Source organism: Dromiciops gliroides, chromosome X (genome assembly GCF_019393635.1).
Source record: "Dromiciops gliroides isolate mDroGli1 chromosome X, mDroGli1.pri, whole genome shotgun sequence".
Classification (NCBI taxonomy): Eukaryota; Metazoa; Chordata; class Mammalia; order Microbiotheria; family Microbiotheriidae; genus Dromiciops; species Dromiciops gliroides.
In genome coordinates this window covers 28,418,801-28,436,970 of record NC_057867.1, presented here as the reverse complement: position 1 = coordinate 28,436,970, position 18,170 = coordinate 28,418,801, and the positions used below count along the sequence as shown (strand labels likewise).

Below are 18,170 nucleotides of genomic sequence, written 5' to 3'. Positions count from 1 at the left end.
TTCAGGGAGCTGTCCTGTAACCTCCAGGCTATGCTCCTTCCTTCCTGGATGAGCTCAGGGCCTGGCTCACAGTTTTGCTCTCCTCCCTGACTCCTACTCTCATAGTAGGGGATTCCAACATACAGAGCTCTCTCCAACACGCTGACTTCCCTGTTCCTCGACTTGCTCCTTTCCCATGGCCTCCACCTCCACCCCACCTCAGCTCCACACAAAGATGGCCGTCCCTTTGATCCTGCCAACACCCATTCTCGTGAGTTGTCGTCATCTTGTTCTTTCCCAGGCACAGGCTACTCTCCTCCCCTCCCCATCTTGGCCCTTTGGTGAACCGGTTCAAGTCTGCAATCAAATCCCTCGCCCCCTTGTCAGCCAGTCAATACACATTTATTAAGCGCCCACTATGTGCTGGATACTGTGCTAAGCATAGAGGATACAAAGAAAGGTAAGAGGCAGAACCTGCCATCAAAAAGCTCACAATCTAATCGAGGGGACAACATACAAACAACTACATACAAACAAGCTATATACAAGAGAAATAGGAGATGGGGACAGAGGAGGATTCTTGGAGAAGGGGATCTTGGGTTGAATCAGGCTGGGGCAGGCAGGTTGGGAAGGGCTTTCAACACCAAACAGAGGATTTGACATCTGATCTTGGAGGTCACAGGGAGGGGAGCCTCAGGAGTTTTAAGTAGGGAAGGGGTGACAGGGTCAGACTTACACTTCAAGAAAATCACTTTGACAACTCACTGGGGACCAGACCTACGCTTTAGGAAAATCACTTGGACAGCTGAGGACAGCCTGGAGCGGGGGACACAGGGGCAAGATCAACCAGCAAGCTACTGCAAGAGTCCAGGTGCGAGGTGATAAGGGCCTTTATCAGGGGGTGGCAGTGTCAGAGGCTAAATGGGAGAGGAAGGGGGCTATACAGGAGATGTGATCAAGGTAAAATAGAGAGGCCATGGCAACAGATTGGGAATGGAGGAGTGAGAATTTGGAGGGTGACATCGGGGTGGTGACTGGGAGGATGGCGGTGCCCTCAACGGTAACAGGAGAGGCAGGAGGAGTTGCAGCGGGGAGGGAGGGGAGATACCAAGTTCATTTGGGGGCATGTTGAGTTTAAGATGTCTAATGGGAAATCCAGTTCTAGATGTCCAATAGGCAATTGGAGATGGGAGACTGGAGGTCAGCAGAGTTACGTTAAGGTTGGATGAGGAGAACTGAGAAGCATCAGCATAGAGATGCTAATTGAATCCATGGGTGCTGGGAGAAGATTATCACCTACAGCAAAATTGGAGAATGGAACAAGAGGGCCCAGGACAGAGCTTTGGGGAGACACCCACAGTGAGGGGTAACCTGGGTGAGGATCCAGCAAAGGCGAGAGAAGGAATGGACCCAGGAGAGGGCAGTAGCCTGAGAACCTAGAGAGAAGGCAGCGATTGCCAGTGTCAAAGGCTATGGAGAGGGCAAGAATGATGATTGAGAAAAGGCCATTGGATTGGGCAGTTAAGAGATCACTGGTAACTTTGGAGAGAGCAGTTTTGGATGAATGATGAGGTCAGAAGCCAGAGACTGTAGAGAGTTCAGAAGAGAGTGAGAGGGGGAGAGAGTGGAGGCACCTATTGTAGACAGCCTTCTCGGGGAGTTTGGCCACAGAAGGGAGGAGAGGTGTGGGGTGAGTGAGCAGGGATGGATGGATCCAATGAGTGCTTGTTGAGGATGAGGGTGACATGGGCATGTTTGGAGGTGGTAAGGAAGGAGCCAGTGCACATAAGGAGAGTGGAGATGATAGAAGAGATGAGATGGAGCGGGATCACTTGGGCACGTAGAAGGCTTTGCTTTGGCAAAGATTAGGGCCACCTCATGATGTGAGACATGAGTGAAGTAGAAGATAGTGGCAGAAGGCATCTGAGTGATAGGAGATAAGGGAGAGGGAAGAACAGGGATCTCACTGCAAATGACCTCAAATTTTCCAGGAAAATATGAGGCAAAGCTGAGAGTTGGGGAGGGAGAGGAGGGGAGGGGAGAGGAGGGGCTACAGGAGGTGGGAGGTGGGAGGAAAAGGTTTGGAAGGGCGGCTGTGGAGGGTGGGAGAGTGGATCCTTTAGGGAAGTGGGAGAGGATCGCCTAGTATTGGTGAGGGTCCAACTGAGGTCAGGTAACAAATCTGTAGTGGACCCAGTCAGCACAGTTTTCTCCACCTTTTTTCAGCAGCACGTGTAGGAGTAAAGGCAGCAGATGGTGGGAGCGATTCAAGGCTGAGGCTTAGTGGTGCAAGATCGGCTATAGAAGGGGCAAGGGATTCTGGGTAAAAGGGCAGTGTAGAGGGGAACTGGTTCACCAAAGGGTCAAGATGGGGAAGGGAGAAGTGTGGGGAGTACAGAGGTGATGGCCTGGGAAGGAGTAAAGGGGTTGATCAGAGGTCACAGTATGAATGAATGAATGAATGAATGAATGAATGAATGAATGAATGAATAGGATGTGGGGCTCTGAGACAGAGGGAGAGGTGGAATGACAGTAGATGGTGATCCAATAAGGGGATTTCATGAGCATGGAAGGTGTGCACTTGTGGGTAATGGCAAGAACAAGGGTGTGGCCATCTCTGTATGTGTGGCTAAGGTGAAGTGGAGGTGGAGGCCATGGGAAATGAGTAAGTTGAGGGACCAGGAGGTTAAGCTGTTTGAGGGAGTCTTTCTGTCTATGTTGAAGTCCCCTAATACGAGGACAGGAGTCAGGGAGGAGAGCAAGACTGTGAGCCAGGCCCCAAGCTCATCCATGAAGAAGGAGTGAGTAGAGATCAGTAGGCAACAGCTACCAGAATTTTCATGGGTTGGTGGCGATGGACTGAGTGGAGTTCAGAGGAGGGGAGATTACTGAGAGGTGGAGGTAGAGAATGAGTCTGGAAGTGGCCACGGAGAGCGAGGGGTATCCCAACTCTCTTGCCTTGACCAGTGAATTGGGGGAATGAAAGTGCATCTAGTGCCAGGGAGGCTGTGTTGTTGGGAGGGAGAGAGGCAGGAAATGGAAAGAGCGCAAAAAGAAACAATCAAAGACAAAAGCAAGTTTGCCGCCTAGCGAACAGGCATTGCAGAGAGCACAGTGGGCTCTCTAAAGCTGGGCAGCTTTAGAGCACGTCATCATAGGAATAGGACTGGACTGGAGGGAAAATGAATGTGGGAGCAGAGTGGGGATGGTGAGACCGCTTGAACACTTTGCGGGGGTTCACAATCACGGGCACGCGGATAGATTGGCCCTCCACCCTGGGAGGAGGAGGAATATGGCGCTCAATGATGACATCAGGATCGTCTTCTGGATCCTCTTCCACTGGGAGGCAGGAGACCTGGGTTGATGAAATGGTGTTTTCTCCCCATGCCCCAAGGTCAGGACACCGGATCACGACGGAAGTGCGTTTCACCTCTCTCTTTGACTGGAGAACCGGCATGGTGGAAAGGGGTGTTTCTTGTCCCACCTCTGATGTCTTGCCAAACCCCAAACTTGGATTACTCCCACCATCTGCCGACTCTGCTTTTATTCCCATGCTGCTGAGAAAATCACAAAACTGTGTTGACTGGGTCATCCACAAATTTGTTACAGAATCTCAACTGGGCCCTCACTGTGGCAAGGCAATCCTTCTACACCTCCCTGAAAGATTCAATACACGAACTACTTCAAACCTTTGCAACCCTCAAGTCTCCAAAAGCATTTCCAACCTCAGCTGGGGAGCTTGCCTCCTGCTTCACCAAAACAACTGAAGGCAGAATGCCAGGACCGGGAGACTTCAGAAGACCAAGTCAGAGGTGGGAAGGTGCCCTGAACACACCAGCGTCAGAGGTGGTGGGAAGGTGCCCTGAACACACCAGCGTCAGAGGTGGTGGGAAGGTGCCCTGAACACACCAGCGTCAGAGCTGGGAGGAGGAAGGGGAGGAGGAAGAGGAGGAGGAAGAGGAGGAGGAGGTGGCTTAGAGGCCAGTGTTACTCTTTCTGAGTCTGGTGAGTCTGACACAAGGTTTCCTCAGCTCTTTTCACTTCTCTTGGCTCAGAGCCCCCACCCAAGAAACCTGGGCAAACAGTTGCTCCCCCCACCCCACCCCCCAGTAACCAGACACTTGCAAGCAAACACACGTCACATTTAAGTTTTATTCAATGGAAGTGAACAAAGGAGAGAATTTTGAAGGAGCCCCTATATTAGTTCCAATGATATTAATAAATCCCACATAGGAGAAAAATGCTGGTGGGGCACCTCCTCCACCGGCCTATTCTCACCACCTTGGAAGTGTGAGTGAGAACAGGGGTGTGCTTTTCTCCTCGGCTGCATGCCATGCCTTGGGACTCTAAAGGGAGGGTATCTACTGGTAACACAGTACTGGGGCAGGGGGAACAGTCAAAGTCAAGCCTTAGGGATAGCTTCTAACTTAGGGATCTAAACTTGGGGACGGAAGCAGAAGACCCTACAAGGTCCTGGGAAAAGCACTGGGGGAGGGGGGGCCTAGGAATCCCTTTTGCAGCACTGTTCCTGAGGACCTTGGTCCAAGGGGCCACGGGACATAAGACTAAGTAAGGGGCCCCTTCTGCTTGGCTGGCGCTGGGCAGTGTGGTGGCCAAGAGTAGGCCCTTCTCTGGGAAGCAGAGAAGACGAAAGAGATGGAAGCCAGCTCGACTGTCAGTGCCCTGCTGGGGCGTCAGCATTGACTAGTGGGGGCCACGGTGGCAAAGGCCTGGAGACGCTAAGGCCCCTTCCTTAAAGTTAGGAGAAGGTACCAGGGAGCACGCTCAAGATGCTGATGAGCTGTCTGCTGGGTCCCAGAGGGCAGGACCAGGAGCACTGGCCAAGTGGCAGAGGCAGAATTGGGCTCCACAGCTGGCATGGGCCCCAGCAGGGGAAGCCCTCCGGTCGAAGTGGGATGACTACTTATCAGGGGCGCTGCTGCAGAGGGGATTCCTGAGCAGGGGGTCCTTTCCAGGCCCCCAACCCAGGCCAGCTCTGGGAGGAGCACAGGCCAACAGGCCTGTGTTGCAGAGCAAAGGGAACAGGGTTTTTCTTCTCAAAAAAAAAAAAATACAACCAACACTAATCCAAGTCAACTGGGGTGGGCACCTTGGTTTCCAGTGCTTGTGGGGGAGGGGGAGTGTCTGCACAGAGGGGGAGGGGCACCCTTCCCACCCTGAGGTTAGAACAACTGGATGTTGCCTTTGAGGCTATGTAGCTCATTCTGGGTCCACAGTGGGCCTTCCATGTTGGGGATTCTCAGGTCCAGGGAACTGGGGAGAGAACAGACGCTTCAAGCTTAGGGTACGGTGGAGCGAGGGCCAGACCCAACCCAATTAGAGCCGTCCCAAAGTGGCCTCATTGGAGGCCTTCAGGCCGAGCCTGGCTGCCCGGCTCCTAGGCCTCCCAGGAGAGGTACCTTGGCCAGAGACTCCCCCAAGTCTCCCAGGGCATCCAACTATGTGACCCAAGAGACGCCAAATAGCAGAGGACTTTGGGAAGAGTTATCTGAGAAGAAAGCTCCAGTGGGGAGACGATCAAAATATGACCAAGATAGCAATAAGGCCTGGGACTTGACCTGGCAAAGTCCCTCCACCAATGCAAGTTGGCTCCTACTCTGCAACTTAGCCTCAGAGAGAGCTATCAGAGGTTAAGTTACTTGCCCACAAGCAGGATGTATCAAGAGGTGAGACCTGAACCCAGGGCTTCCAGCTCTCTTAGGCCACACTGACTCTGCCTCCAACAAGGTCAATCAAAGTGCTAAGCGGGTAGCCAAGCTTTACCCGCCTGTCATGAACAATCTTGGTCCAAGAGAACAAATGAGAAAACATACTTTCCTCTTCTCGGTAGAGGTGGGGGCTGAGGGGAAGGGATGTGGCATATGCTGCTCTGTCAATTAGACTAACTTAACTATTTTTCTGTTCAGTGGGGATGGGGGGGCACGGGAGGGGAGGTGTGTGGGGAGGAAGAAGGACATACTGAGAAATGTCTGTGGCATCAGAACAAAAGGCACCCACAGAACATAAGAAAAGCCAAGCCTGAGTTCTGGAGCTGGACGGGCCTGTGCCAAGGGGCTTGAAGAGCAGCAAATGGGGCCCAGCCTGACCATGGCTCCTCCTTGCTCCTCTGCCCAAAAAACCTCCCCTGAGGGCGGGGCTGTTCCCCCAGCTCCTGGATGCCTGGGCGGGGGTGGGGTTGGGGATGGGGGAGGCTGTTTCCCAAGGGATTTTTCCTAGGGGAGGAGGATGGCTCTCTAGCTGGCTGTACCTACCAGAAGAGGAAGGGGGACAGGGCAGAGATACTCACCCAAATGAGGATGAATGAGGCTCATCATCCAGCTCGCGGATCACAGGCTGATCCAGCACAGATATCAGGGTGTAGTTATCCACCATCAGCTCATCAGGGTCATCAGTCTGGCCTGGAATCTTGCCCAGGGGTAATTCGCTCCAGTTTATGTCATCTGGACCAGAGGGATTAGAGAGCTAGCACTAGGAAGGAGCCTGGAAGCCAAGCCCTCCATTTTACAGACTGGGAAACTGAGGCCTAGCCAGGAGAGGTACCTTGGCCAGAGCAAGGTGTCATTTCCTGCGCCCTCTGGCCCATCTCAGTAAGGCCTCTCCCCCTGAGGCCAGCAGCTACCACTGGATGTCTGGCTGTCGAACCCCCCAGAAGCCCTGAGGGCCCACACAGAATCATAAGCCTGGGGAGCCAAGGAGCAGGAGTGTGAGTGTGTGAGTGCGGCTGTGCCTCGGGGATAGGGGAGGGAGAGGGGTGGGCGACAGCACTTTTCTCTACAGTATGGGGGAGCCGGCCCCCCTCCGACTCTCACTGGGTAATTCGGCGTGCTTCTGAGACTACCAGAGGCACCTGCCCGCCCAGCCCATGGGGTCCCCCTCTCCAGGGGCCAGGTCTGGGCCCTTACCTAAGCACAGCTGCCATGGAGAGCCCTCCAAGCCGGCCTGCTTCTGCGCCAGCATCTCCGGAGTCTCCTTCAGCAAGACCTCCTTCACTGGCTGCGGGTCCACTTCCATCACTTCAGGTTCGGAGGAATCTTCTGACTCGGTCTCCTCCTGCTGCTGCTGCTCTTCCTCCTCGTCGTCATCGTCGTCATCATCATCGTCGTCGGCTTCCCCAGCTTTGCGGCTCTTCTTCTTCTCTTTTAGAGCCCGCTTCATCTGCCACTGAAGGTTTTCCAGGGTATAGACAGGCCTGTCCATGGAGGAGGTCCCTTCGTAGGGCTTCGCGCTAGACATTGGGTTCCCACCCTGGGTGTAGATGGTGCAGAGACAGATGAGCTTCTCCTGCGAGTCCAGAGGCAGCTGAGGCTCCATGGCCTTGAGGACCCTGGGCAAAAGGTTGGGGAGACAAAGGGAGTCAGGCGGCAGCTAACCCGTGGCCTCCCTGCCCCAGCCATCTGGCCACATCAGACCCTTGGCATCCTGCCTCCCTTGGGGCCCCTCATCCAATAGACATTTTTAAAGGAAGGAAGGCCAAAGCCCTGGGTCAGGGCAAATCAAGGTGCCACAACTGGGAGTTGGACTTGGTGGCCCTAAAACTGAGTCTGTTTGAGCTTGGACAAGTCATTGTCTCTTTCTAGACTTCAGCTTGTGTAAGTCTCAGGTCCCTGGGAAGGGAGGCTAAGAGCTCATCGATTGGGCAGGACTCTTCTGGTGGCCACCCCAAGCCAATCTCATCTGACCCCATTTGGGGCTTACAATTGGAGGAGGTGGGGACTGGCCCAGCAGGCGGCATCAAGAGTGACATCAAGCAGCTGGGACCAATTCAGGATGAATTTGCGGGGTCCCATCTTCCAGCTCTTCCGGACTGACCTCTGGCCAGCAGTGAGGCGCCTCTGGCAGGGCCCTGAGAAGAAAGAGAGATCCTGGTGCCCACCCCACCCCACTGTCCAAGCACCCCCCCCCGAAGGCTTGCAGGACAAACCCCAGAATCCTTAGCCCCAAAGCTCTTCTGTCTGAGGGAAGAGCCCAAGTGGGTGAAACAGCCTGGGGTTAAGAGAACCCCTCGGTCGCCAACAACCTTCCTGCCCAAACCTCACACTGCACTTAGTGTTTTCCTCTACTTTCATCAAAGGGACCTATCTGGATCTTGTTCCTCATCACCCTGTGCCCTTCCTTCCTGTCTCACCTCAGCAACTCCCTCAGTGCCAACCTCAGTCCAGGTATATGTCAGGGGACTCTGTCACATGGGGGAGGGAGGGGATCAGTGGATGTCCCAGCAAGGGGAGCGGGGTGTTCTCCCTGCCACACCCTAGGGCATCTGCTTAGGAAGCAGGGCAGAGGACATGAGGAGAGAGGGGGAGAGAGCAGAGAAGAGGTGGCCAGGGCCAGCCCCCATCCCTCACCAGTCGAGGTATAGACCACCACAAGCTCATTGATCCAGCTGATCAGGTAGGCTGGCCGGATCCCAGTGTCCCCACATTCGGGAAGGCTTCTCAGCATCTTCTCCAGAATGGCCTGAATGAAAGGCTGGGACTGCAGGCCCTTGAGGAGGGGCTGCCAGAAGCTTGAAAAGGACCTTGGCATCAGCAGGTTCACCAGGTTTGAGACTTCTACTGGGTGCGAAGGAGGAACGAGAGAAACAGACGCAGGTCAGCAGAAGGCCCAATGGCCCCGGGCCCCAAGCCCCCCCACAATGGGCCTTGGGCCAAGCCTCCACTGGGTCCTGTGGACACTCAGAAGGGCCTGGGCCCTGCTGGCCAGTGGCAGATCCCAGTATGGTGGTGCCCAAGGCAATGTGGCACTGGCCAGGGCTGGCAGAGGGGGTGCTGAAACCATTATGTCACCCATAAGCCCGCACCTGTTGGCTGGATCTTCAGAGCTTCCAGTTGTTCAGCAGTAGGGATTAGGAAGCCTTCATCAAGCAGGGTGTCCACCATATAGGCTCTGCAACAGGAGAAAAAGACCAGGCTCGCCAACCTTGGGGGGAGCAGGCTGAGGGCGCCTCTGCAGCCCAAGGCCACACAGCTTCTTGATTCCACCTCTCCTCTTGAGCCTCAGTATTCCTCCCCCCCGCCACCATAAAACGAAGGCAGTGGACTTGAGCGTCTTGGGAGGACCCTTCTAGGACCCTGAGATTCTTCTCAATCCTGTTCTCCATAGGCTCTGGCTCTGACTCCTGCAGCCAGCAGGGTCCCTGAGCCTAAGGGCAAAGGGCGGCAGCCCCTTGCCTCTGGGGTGAGTTTCCTTACTCCCAGTAAAGAAAGAAACTTGGGCCTCAGAGAGGTGGAGTCATGTGCTCAGATCCCTCTGCTACTAAGTGTCAAGGCTTTAACCTCTTCAATTTCCTGAGGAGGAAATAGGCCTAGGGAGGGCAAAGTCAACTAGGGAAGAAGTACCAAAGCATCCAGGATGCACACCCAAGTCCTTGCCTCTGCTACCTGACTCCCCCTTACCGATTCTCCTTAGACAGCTTCTTCAGGCGGCCCACCAGCCGCTCCACCTCGCGGGTGGCCTTGGTCCACAGTTTCATGGTTTTGGGCAGCTGCCTGGAACGGCGGAGCACCTGTTGGCAGAGAAGGCCCCGTTCAGGGATCTGCCAGGGGGTGAGACCTGAAGGCTGAGCTGTAGGCCTACCCGCTAAGAGCTGGAGCCCACATAGGAAGTGTTTGGTCTACAGGCTGCCTGCCTCGGGGATGGGACAGCACCTGACCACTGGCACTCACCCACTGCTTTAGTTAGGCCTTCTGAGCATGTGAAAATAGCCAGAAGCCCTCCCCTTTGGAAAGGAGGCAGGCAGTGCTCCTCTGTGTGCAGTGTAGGCCACTGCAGGAGTCAGTGGGAAAAGTTGTACCCCAAGGAGATGGCCCCTCAAAGGCCCCCAGTGTGCTCAGAGCCCTCCAGCGCTAACAGTCTATGCTCACCAACTCCCAGGCCACCCTGAGGCCATCCCCCATGGCTCTGTGACCACGAGAGCTTGGGCTGTCCTACACCAACTGTGCACAGCACCCCGGGAATTGGGGGGCTCCCACCGTCTAGGTCTTTCCATGCATTGGCAATGATCCGACTGCACCGGGCTCCTCTGTCCTTCTGCCGGCTCCCTCCTCGGGGACCCAGGTCTATTTACCTTAAATTGTTGTTCTCCATAGGACACCAGCAGTTTCCGGATTTTTTCTAGAGAAAGAAAAATGACCAAAGGTCTGACTACCAGTGCCCAGAGCGGCCCTTCTCTCATCTGCACAAGTGCCAGTGCCGGCTCCTGCCAATGGCTTTGGCTTTGGAGCCCCCTCATGCGCCACCCCCCCAGGAGCTGTACCTCGCATGTCTTTCTCTCTCTGAGCCTCTTCAGAAAGCACTTCCTCCTGGGTGGGCTGTTCATCCTCCACCTCTTCCACCTCTTCCACCTCTTCCACCTCCTCCACTTCGCCATCTTCTTCGTCCTGCCCCATCTCTATCTCCCGGATACGCGCCCGTGCATCCCAGGGCTCGCCCAAGTTACTCCCCAACTGGCGGCACCAATAGGTGCGACGGAGCCACTCTAAGACGAATTCACAGCCTGGAAGCAGGAGAAGGCACTGACTCACTGGGTCCCGCCTGGGACCGTAGGGCTGCAGCCACCTAGGCTCTGAAGCCCAAGGCAAGCAAGGAGAAACCATTACAGTAGGTGTTCTCCCAAGCCCTGTTCCTCCAAAAAAGTGCTGAGGTTTTCTCTTCTCCAGAAATGAGCATCCTCTGGGGGCAGCTAGGTGGCACAGTGGATAGAGCACCGGCCCTGGATTCAGGAGGACCTGAGTTCAAATCTGGCCTCAGACACTTGACACTTACTAGCTGTGTGACCCTGGGCAAGTCACTTAACCCCAATTGCCTCACCAAAAAAATTTAAAAATGATTAAATCAGGGCAGCTAGGTGGCACAGAGGATAAAGCACCGGCCCTGGATTCAGGAGGACCTGAGTTCAAATCTGGCCTCAAACACTTGACACTTACTAGCTGTGCGACCCTGGGCAAGTCACTTAAGCCCCACTGCCCCGCAAAAAAAAAAAAAAAAAAAAAAAAAAAAGAAATGAGCATCCTTCAAAGAGGAGCAAGGAGACCCGATTCCACCCCTCGTTCCAAAGCCAGGAAGGGGGAACGTTACCTCGGCGGCAGGTATTCAGCCTGGGCAGATTCCTGTGAGTCAGATTGTGGCGAAGGTTCACGACCCACTCTGGGATGTGCATCTGAGGGAGGGAGAGCAGAGAAGAGATGAGGGAAAGGAAGGAGAAAGGGATGGGGGAAGGAGGAGGTTGAGCAGGGGAGAAAGGCGCAGATGCACACCTTCCCCACAGGGACTAAAGTACCTTCCTTCACCAACCCCCTTGGAGTCCTCACGGGGAGACCCTGTGCCTGCCCAGGCCCACCCGTACACGGGCACTACTTTGTCCTGGAGGCATTGCCCACCTGTTCAAACACTACTGGGTGAAAAACTTGTCAGATGGGGATGTGACACCCTTCTGACGCCTCACCTTCCTCTTCCCTTTGCCCCCTCTTGCTGGCGAAACCAAGCAAAAGAAGCCTCACTTCTTCCCCTGAGCCAAGAATATTATAGGGTGGGTGAGAAGGCTGCACTGGAGGCTGGGACTCCTGGGTCCTCGCCAGGCTTGTTTACATAGTTCACCAGGAATGATCTGCAATCTTGCCCCACGTGTGCTCGGATTCTTGCACCCAGAGCAGCAGGATAGGGGAAGGGGAGAAGGTTAAGTTACAGGGAGGTAAGTTTTGGTTCATCAGGAGCAAGTCCCAAGCAGTAAGAACTGTTTCTGACTATAAAGGAGGCTTCACAAAGGGACAGGATGACCCTGCCCCCCTCAAGGAGCTTGCAGAAGGGGCTCTTTCTCTAAGGGCAGGGTTCGATGAGCAGCCTCTATGATCCTTCCTCCCTTCTTGTCCTTGGTTTTTCTGCCTCCCCCCCCCCTCAGCTCAGGTTGTGGTGGGTGGTGGGCGGGCTGGGGCACAGCACCTACCTCGTGGGCCAAGCGTCTCAAGGGAACGTTGATGATCTTCTGCTTGGGCTCAGTGATAAGATTCACAAACCTGGGGAGGAGGGAATGCCATGGTTAGACCTCTGATGGCTTGGAGAGGGGCCGGCTCATTCCTCAGGCTCCTTCCATGGCCCAGGTGGCAACTGCAAAGCTCAATGACGGGTGGCCTACACCAGGGTGGAGGGGATTAATCTGGACGAGGCAGGCTGGGCCCCAAGAAGATCTGGGCCTCTTCTGTACTAGAAGGTGAGCTCCCCAACAGGGGGGACCTTGGGGGACCATCAGCAACAGGGAAGGAGCTAAAGGTGAGCGAGAGAGGATGACGAGATGATATGCTGGAGGGGGAGTGACTCAGCCAAGGCAATGCAGGCAGTTGGGGCTTCCAAGCCTTGAGGTAGCCCTGCCTCCTACCAATCCCCACCCGCCCAGGCTTACCTGACCAAGGCCATCCCATAGAGAAGCACAAGCTCCTGGGAGCCCAAGGCTGAGGTTCCATCAAGGAGTTTGCAAAGCACCAGGTCTGTTGTGCAAGCCACCGCCAGGGGGAGGTTGTTGCTGCACCTAAAGGAGGAGAAGCCATGAGAGCAGCCCCCCATGCCCCACTCAAGGGTGCTCATGACAAAGAAAACTCAGTGGGCCTCCTCCCCCCTCCCTAAATCCCCTTCAAAGGAAATAGAGGGAATTGTCCCTGCTCTCCAGAAGGGGAGCCAGAGAGGGGAGATCTCACAGAAGCACTGATGCTTGGTTGCCTAGCAACCCCTGGTTGCCTAGCAACCTCAGTCTCAGAGCAGGGATTAGAGCAGAGAGAAAGAACAAATGTGGGGGTGGAAGAGGGAGAGGAAAGGAGGGAGAAGGGAGGGGGAGAGGGGAGGAGGGAGAGGGGAGGGGGAAGAGGGAGGAGGGAGGAGAGGAAAGGAGGGAGAATGGAAAAGGGAGGGGGAAAGGGAAGGAGGAAGAAAAGAGAGGAAAGGAAGGAGAATGGAAAAGGGAGGGGGAGAAGGGAGGAAGGAGAAGGGAGGGGGAGAAGAGGGAGAAGGGAGGGGGAAAGGAGGGAGAAGGGAGGGGGAGAGGAAAGGAGGGAGAATGGAAAAGGGAGGCGGAGAGGAGGGAGAAGGGAGGGGGAAAGGAGGGAGAAGGGAGGGGGAGAGGAGAAGAGGGAGAAGGGAGGGGGAGAGAAGAGGGAGAAGGGAGGGGGAGAAGAAAGGAGGGAGAATGGAAAAGGGAGGGGGAGAAGGAAAGAGAGAGAAGGGAGGGGGAGAGAAGAAGAGGGAGAAGGGAGGGGGAGAAGAAAGGAGGGAGAATGGAGAAGGGAAGGGGGAGAAGGGAAGGGGAGAGGGAAGGAGGGAGAAGAGAGGGAAGAAGGGAGGGGGAAAAGGGAGGGAGAGAAGGGAGGAGGGAGAAAGGAGGGGGCCTTTGCAGATGGGCACAGGGAAGGATGGTTTCCTTCCCATTCACACCTCACAATAGCCAAGAGCCCTGGGACTTTGGGCCAGTGACTGCCCCTTTGGGGGCCTCTGAGGAGCCATTATGAAGTGCTTCTCCATCAATTCTGCTTTGTAAATCAAGGGAGCTGGGCCCCTGCCGTTTCTAAGGTCCCAAGCAGCTCAGCCCGTCTTTAAGGACCTCTCTGAAGGTTGTTCCTCACACAGCTCTGTCCCTGGTCAAACTAGCCCCCAAACTGCACCCCAGCAGCCCAGGCTGTGATATCCCAATGGCCACTGAGACCAGAGCTGGGAAACTGGAAAGGGTACAAATGGCGAGCACCAAGTGGAGGTCTCTCTCCACTGTACCACGCTGCCCTCCCGTTATACGATCCTCAGCTGCTTCTCCAGCTGTTAGGAGTGTGGTGGGGAACAGAGCTGGCTCTTGAGGCAGGATTCAGATTCTGCTGCCTGATCCTTAGCAAGTCTCAACCGCTCTGAGCCTCAGTTTCCCCATCCATAGCTCTTAACGAGATGCTTGTAAAGAGCTTTGGAAACCACATAAATGTGAGCTATTTTCTGCAGATCCTGAGTGTCCCCGACATCTTACTTCAGAAAGCTTTGCTGGCTTACAACAGCACTAGGACTTCTGGGACGCCCTCTTGATTCTAGATAATTCTGGGAACCTGCTTCGTTGGGGCTCAGAGCCTGTTTTGGTTTTGTCTTTAAAAATGTGGACAAAGAAGACATAGGTTCTAATGCCAACCTCTTTCTCATGACTTCTATGGCTGGCCTCAGGCAAGTCGATTCTGCACTGGGGTCTCCTCCCCAACCCTACTGCTCTGGGGCTTGGTTGGCCCCTCCATCGTCCTTTCTGCGATCCCCCACCCGCTTTGGCTTCCTTTCAGTGTGTTGTCTTTCCTTTAGGAGAGAGACCCGCTTTGTTCTTATTTGCATTTGCATGCTTGGCACATAGCAAGAGCTTAATTTATGTTTATTGATTGATTGACTTGATGGCATCCGAGGTCTCTTCCACCTCTAAGTCCTTTGTGTGACCTGGGGCCAATTACTGTACCTCTTTGTGGCCTCAGTTTCCAGAAATGTAAAATGGGAGAAAAGGGGGTTGGACCAATTGGCCTCTGAGATCTCTTTCAACTCTATAGCTAGGATGCTGTGTGTAACCTGGAACGAGTCCTTCCCCCTCCCTGGGTCTGTTTTTCCCTCTTCTGCAAAATGGGGGGTAGGGGCTTGCTGGCTCTCCCCCAGCTGTAGTTCCACAGCAGCGAAACATTTATTGATTAATACTAGAAGGGGGTAGGTGGGGAGCAGCTCAGATTGGGGTTTGGAGACTCGGCAGGGATTACATAGATTGCTTTGCAAGGGATGAGGGGGTGGGGCAATGAACCATGCCTGTTGCTGCATTGCAGATGCAGGGTGGGTAGGAGATAGGAGGAGGGGGGCCCTAGGGTAGGAACCAATCAGGGATTTAAGGAGCCATTCAAACCATCCCCACCTGTTGTGAGGAGGGGGGATTCTTTGTCTGTGATGGCTTGGGAGAGCTCAGGCTTATACTGCAGTCTAGGGGAAAGGCTATGGACCAAGTGGGAGGAGGGAGGAGGGAAGTCAGTGGGGAGGGGGGAGTAGCTCAGATGGAGGAGAGGGGAGGGGTCTGGGCAAGGATGACATCAAGGTTCCTTTTGGAGCATGCGGGTACGGTCCGCATTGCAGTGGTTGGCAGGGCCCATCTATAACATGGGCCGGGTGGGACAAAGAAGTGGGCGGCCCCTCCGGCAAGGTCCAATCACACACTTATGGGGTCCTTTGTCTCTGCTTTGGGTGTTGGGGTCTGGAGGCAAGGAGCCTGCACAGGTGGGCGGAGAGAAGAGTGGGGAGGGGGTAGTACCTCAGATGGAAGGGGGCGGGGTTCGAGCAGGGATGACATAAGGGTTGTTTTTGGAGCATGCGGGGTACGGTGCCCACTGCGGCACTGCAGATGCTAACAGAGCCTGTAGAATATGAATATGAGCCTGGTGGGACAAAGATGGGGGCGGGACCTCCGGCAGTGACCAATCAGAGATCTGAGAGGCCATCCTCGCCCCTCTGCAGTCTTGGGTGTTGGGGGGGGGCTCCTTTGTCTCTGCTTTGGGGGTTCGGGCTTAGACTGCAGTATAGGGGCGAGGCCCAGGTGGGAGGGGGAGTAGCTCAGATGGAGGGAGGAGGGGGTCTGGGCAAGGATGACATCAATGTTCCTTTCAGAGCATGCGGGGTACGGTCCCCATATTGCCGCATTGCAGATGCGGACATTTATAATATGGCTTGGATGGGACAAAGAAAAGGGGCGGGGCCGATCAGACCTTTATGGGACCACTCCATCTTTGTGGTTGGGGGCCTCCTTTGTCCCCATTTTGAGGGTCTCGGCCAGAATTGGGGCTGGGGGCGCAAATCAAAGTGGGGGAAGGCTGGAATCGCTCGTTTAGGGACAGACGAGGGTGGAAGGATGCAGGATGCAGTGTGTAACTGGGGATGTTGGCAAGCCCTTCTAACAAAGAAGGGGGTGTGTCCTCGGGCTGGGACCGATCAGAGGTTTAGGGAACCGTTCTCCCCGAGACTGCGGGGGGGCTCCTTTGTCTCCTCTTTGGGGCTCAGGTCTAGGGGCCCCAGTTGGGGGGAAATCGAGGTCTCCCGGCACGTCCCCGCCCACGTCTAGTCCACCCAGCCCTGTCCGGCCCTGTCTGGCCCCGGGGCCCTCTCGGGCCGCCTTTCCCGCCCCCCCCACCTCCCCACCTGGCTGCCTGCCTGGCTCCCCTGCGCCTGCCAGCCGGCCGATCGGCCCGGGGCGCGCCCCCCCTTCTCTCACCTGCTCTTCCAGGCCGACACTCGGTTGAGCGCGTGCCGCTGCAGGTCGTGATCGGAGCAGAAGAGGTAGACCATGACCTGCTCCCACTCGGCCTTGCTGCGCCAGGCCACCACGCTGCTGTTGCTGGCCGCCTGAGCGGCTTCCGCCTTGGGGGGCTGGGGCGGCGGGGTGGGCTCGGGCTGGGGCTCGGGCTCGGGCTCGGCCTGGGCCTCGGCCTCGGGCTGCTGCTCCTCCTTCTTCTTCTTCTTCTTGCGCTGCGCCAGTTCGGACAGGGGCACGGGGGCCGCGCCGCCCTGGGAGCTCTCGCCCTCCTCCTGCATGCCCGCCAGGGCGCTAGCGGACAGCAGGCGGTTTACCCATGGCGGAACAACGCCGCGCTCGGTCCAGGGCAGCGAGGCCTCGGGCCGGGCCACGCCCCGCCGCCGCCTACCCCGTCTCATTCGCAGGAGCATCTGCCCGTGCACGCTCCGCCTCCGCGGAGCCGATCGCAGCCGCCGCTGCTGCTGTCGCTGCTGCTGCCGCTGCTGCTGCTGAAGCTGCTGTTGCCTCCGCAGCGTCCAAACCGAGCTGGGCCCGGGCTGCGGCTCGGGCTCAGGCTCAGGCTCGAAGCTCCGCCCCTGCCCCAGCCGCAGCCGCACTCGCCACCGCCAACGCAGACGCCTCCACCAATGGCAGCACATCAGCCGGAGCCACGCCCTCCTCCGAGTTGGGCGCCGCTCCCGCGGCCCCAGGGAAGCCTCCTGGGGCTGCTGCGCGGGCACGTGAGGAAGGCGGGCGCGCCGCCGCCGCCGCGGCGGCCGCGGCGGTTTGGCGCCCGAGCGCGTGGCGAAGCAGCCGGCCTTGCACACGGCGCCCGCGCCCGGCCCGGGCATGGCGGCCGCTGGGGGAGGGGGTGGGGCGGGAGCGCGGCCCTCGAATCACACCCCCCTCACCCCTACACCCACGCCCACGCCCAGCCCGGGAGACCTCGGTAGGCCGGCTTGCCTACCTGGGAGGCCCAGGGCAACCGCCGCCCTCGTCTAGGCCTCGACTTGCGCCATGTGGCCACTGGCCTAGCTGACCTCCCAGGCTTCTTTCACCTCTACAGCTGGGTGCCCCTGACCAAGTCACGGCTTCTCCTCGGGCCTTGAGCCGTCCCTGAAAACACGAGAGCGCTTGACGCGGAGAGCCTCTGAGGCTCCTTCCCGCTCTGTCACTACGCTCCTAACTGTGTGACCTTGAAGAGGTCACTTCCCTTTCCTAGGTCTCAGGTTCCTCTCTTCCATATAAGGGGCTGTGACCTCTGAGGTCACTTCCGACCCTTCGAGTACGCTACTCTATCTCCTTGACTGGAGGCTCCCCCAGACCACGCCCTCTGATCACCCGTCTCTCCTGCAGTCTGGTCCCCGGCCTTGTCCCTGTCTATTACTTTCCGCTACTTACTTAGCTGGGTCAAGTCATCGGCTCTCATGGATTTCATTACCCGCTCAGTGCTAATGATTTCAAAAAATACCCAACCTGCTCTAGCTGACCTCTACTTAATCTGTCTAACCTCTCTACTGTTCTCCAATTTCGTGTCTCCAACCGCCTTTCGGACATCTTGAACTAGATGTCCAGTAGACACCTACACATCTTAAGGGACGCTAGGTGGCGCAGTGGCTAGAGCATCAGGCCTAGAGTCATAAAGACTCTTGCCGAGTTCAAATCTCACTTCAGACACTTAATAGCTGTGTGACCCTGGATGAGTCATTTGACCCTGTTTGCCTCAGTTTCCTCATCTGTTAAATGAGCTGGAGGAGGATAAGGCAAACTACTCCAGTATCTGTACCAGGAAAACCCCAAATGGGGTCACAAGTAGATGAACTCATGATCTTTCTCCTTAAACCTTCCCTGCCTCCTGCTTTCCCTATTACTATAAAGGGCATATTATTAATGTACTTAAATACTATTTAGATTG

At 56.1% G+C, this 18,170-nt stretch overlaps 1 protein-coding gene across 2 annotated transcripts; it reads right to left on the bottom strand.

Moving 5' to 3' along the window:
- Nucleotides 1-414: 414 nt before the first annotated feature.
- On the bottom strand, nucleotides 415-16,960 carry LAS1L (LAS1 like ribosome biogenesis factor). Of its 2 annotated transcripts, none has more exons than XM_043973814.1 (13): nucleotides 16,235-16,960; nucleotides 12,392-12,517; nucleotides 11,939-12,008; nucleotides 11,074-11,155; nucleotides 10,253-10,492; nucleotides 10,064-10,110; nucleotides 9,393-9,502; nucleotides 8,798-8,883; nucleotides 8,343-8,549; nucleotides 7,696-7,843; nucleotides 6,903-7,324; nucleotides 6,287-6,440; nucleotides 415-3,533 (listed from the first exon to the last, which is right to left on the bottom strand). In XM_043973814.1, the coding sequence occupies exons 1-13, from the start codon at nucleotides 16,912-16,914 to the stop codon at nucleotides 3,119-3,121; spliced, it is 2,787 nt and encodes a 928-aa protein (XP_043829749.1). In that variant the 5' UTR covers nucleotides 16,915-16,960; the 3' UTR covers nucleotides 415-3,118. The 2 variants fall into 2 exon arrangements, with proteins under 2 accessions (XP_043829749.1, XP_043829750.1); XM_043973815.1 differs by lacking the exon at nucleotides 415-3,533 and adding an exon at nucleotides 4,112-5,253.
- Nucleotides 16,961-18,170: the final 1,210 nt, after the last annotated feature.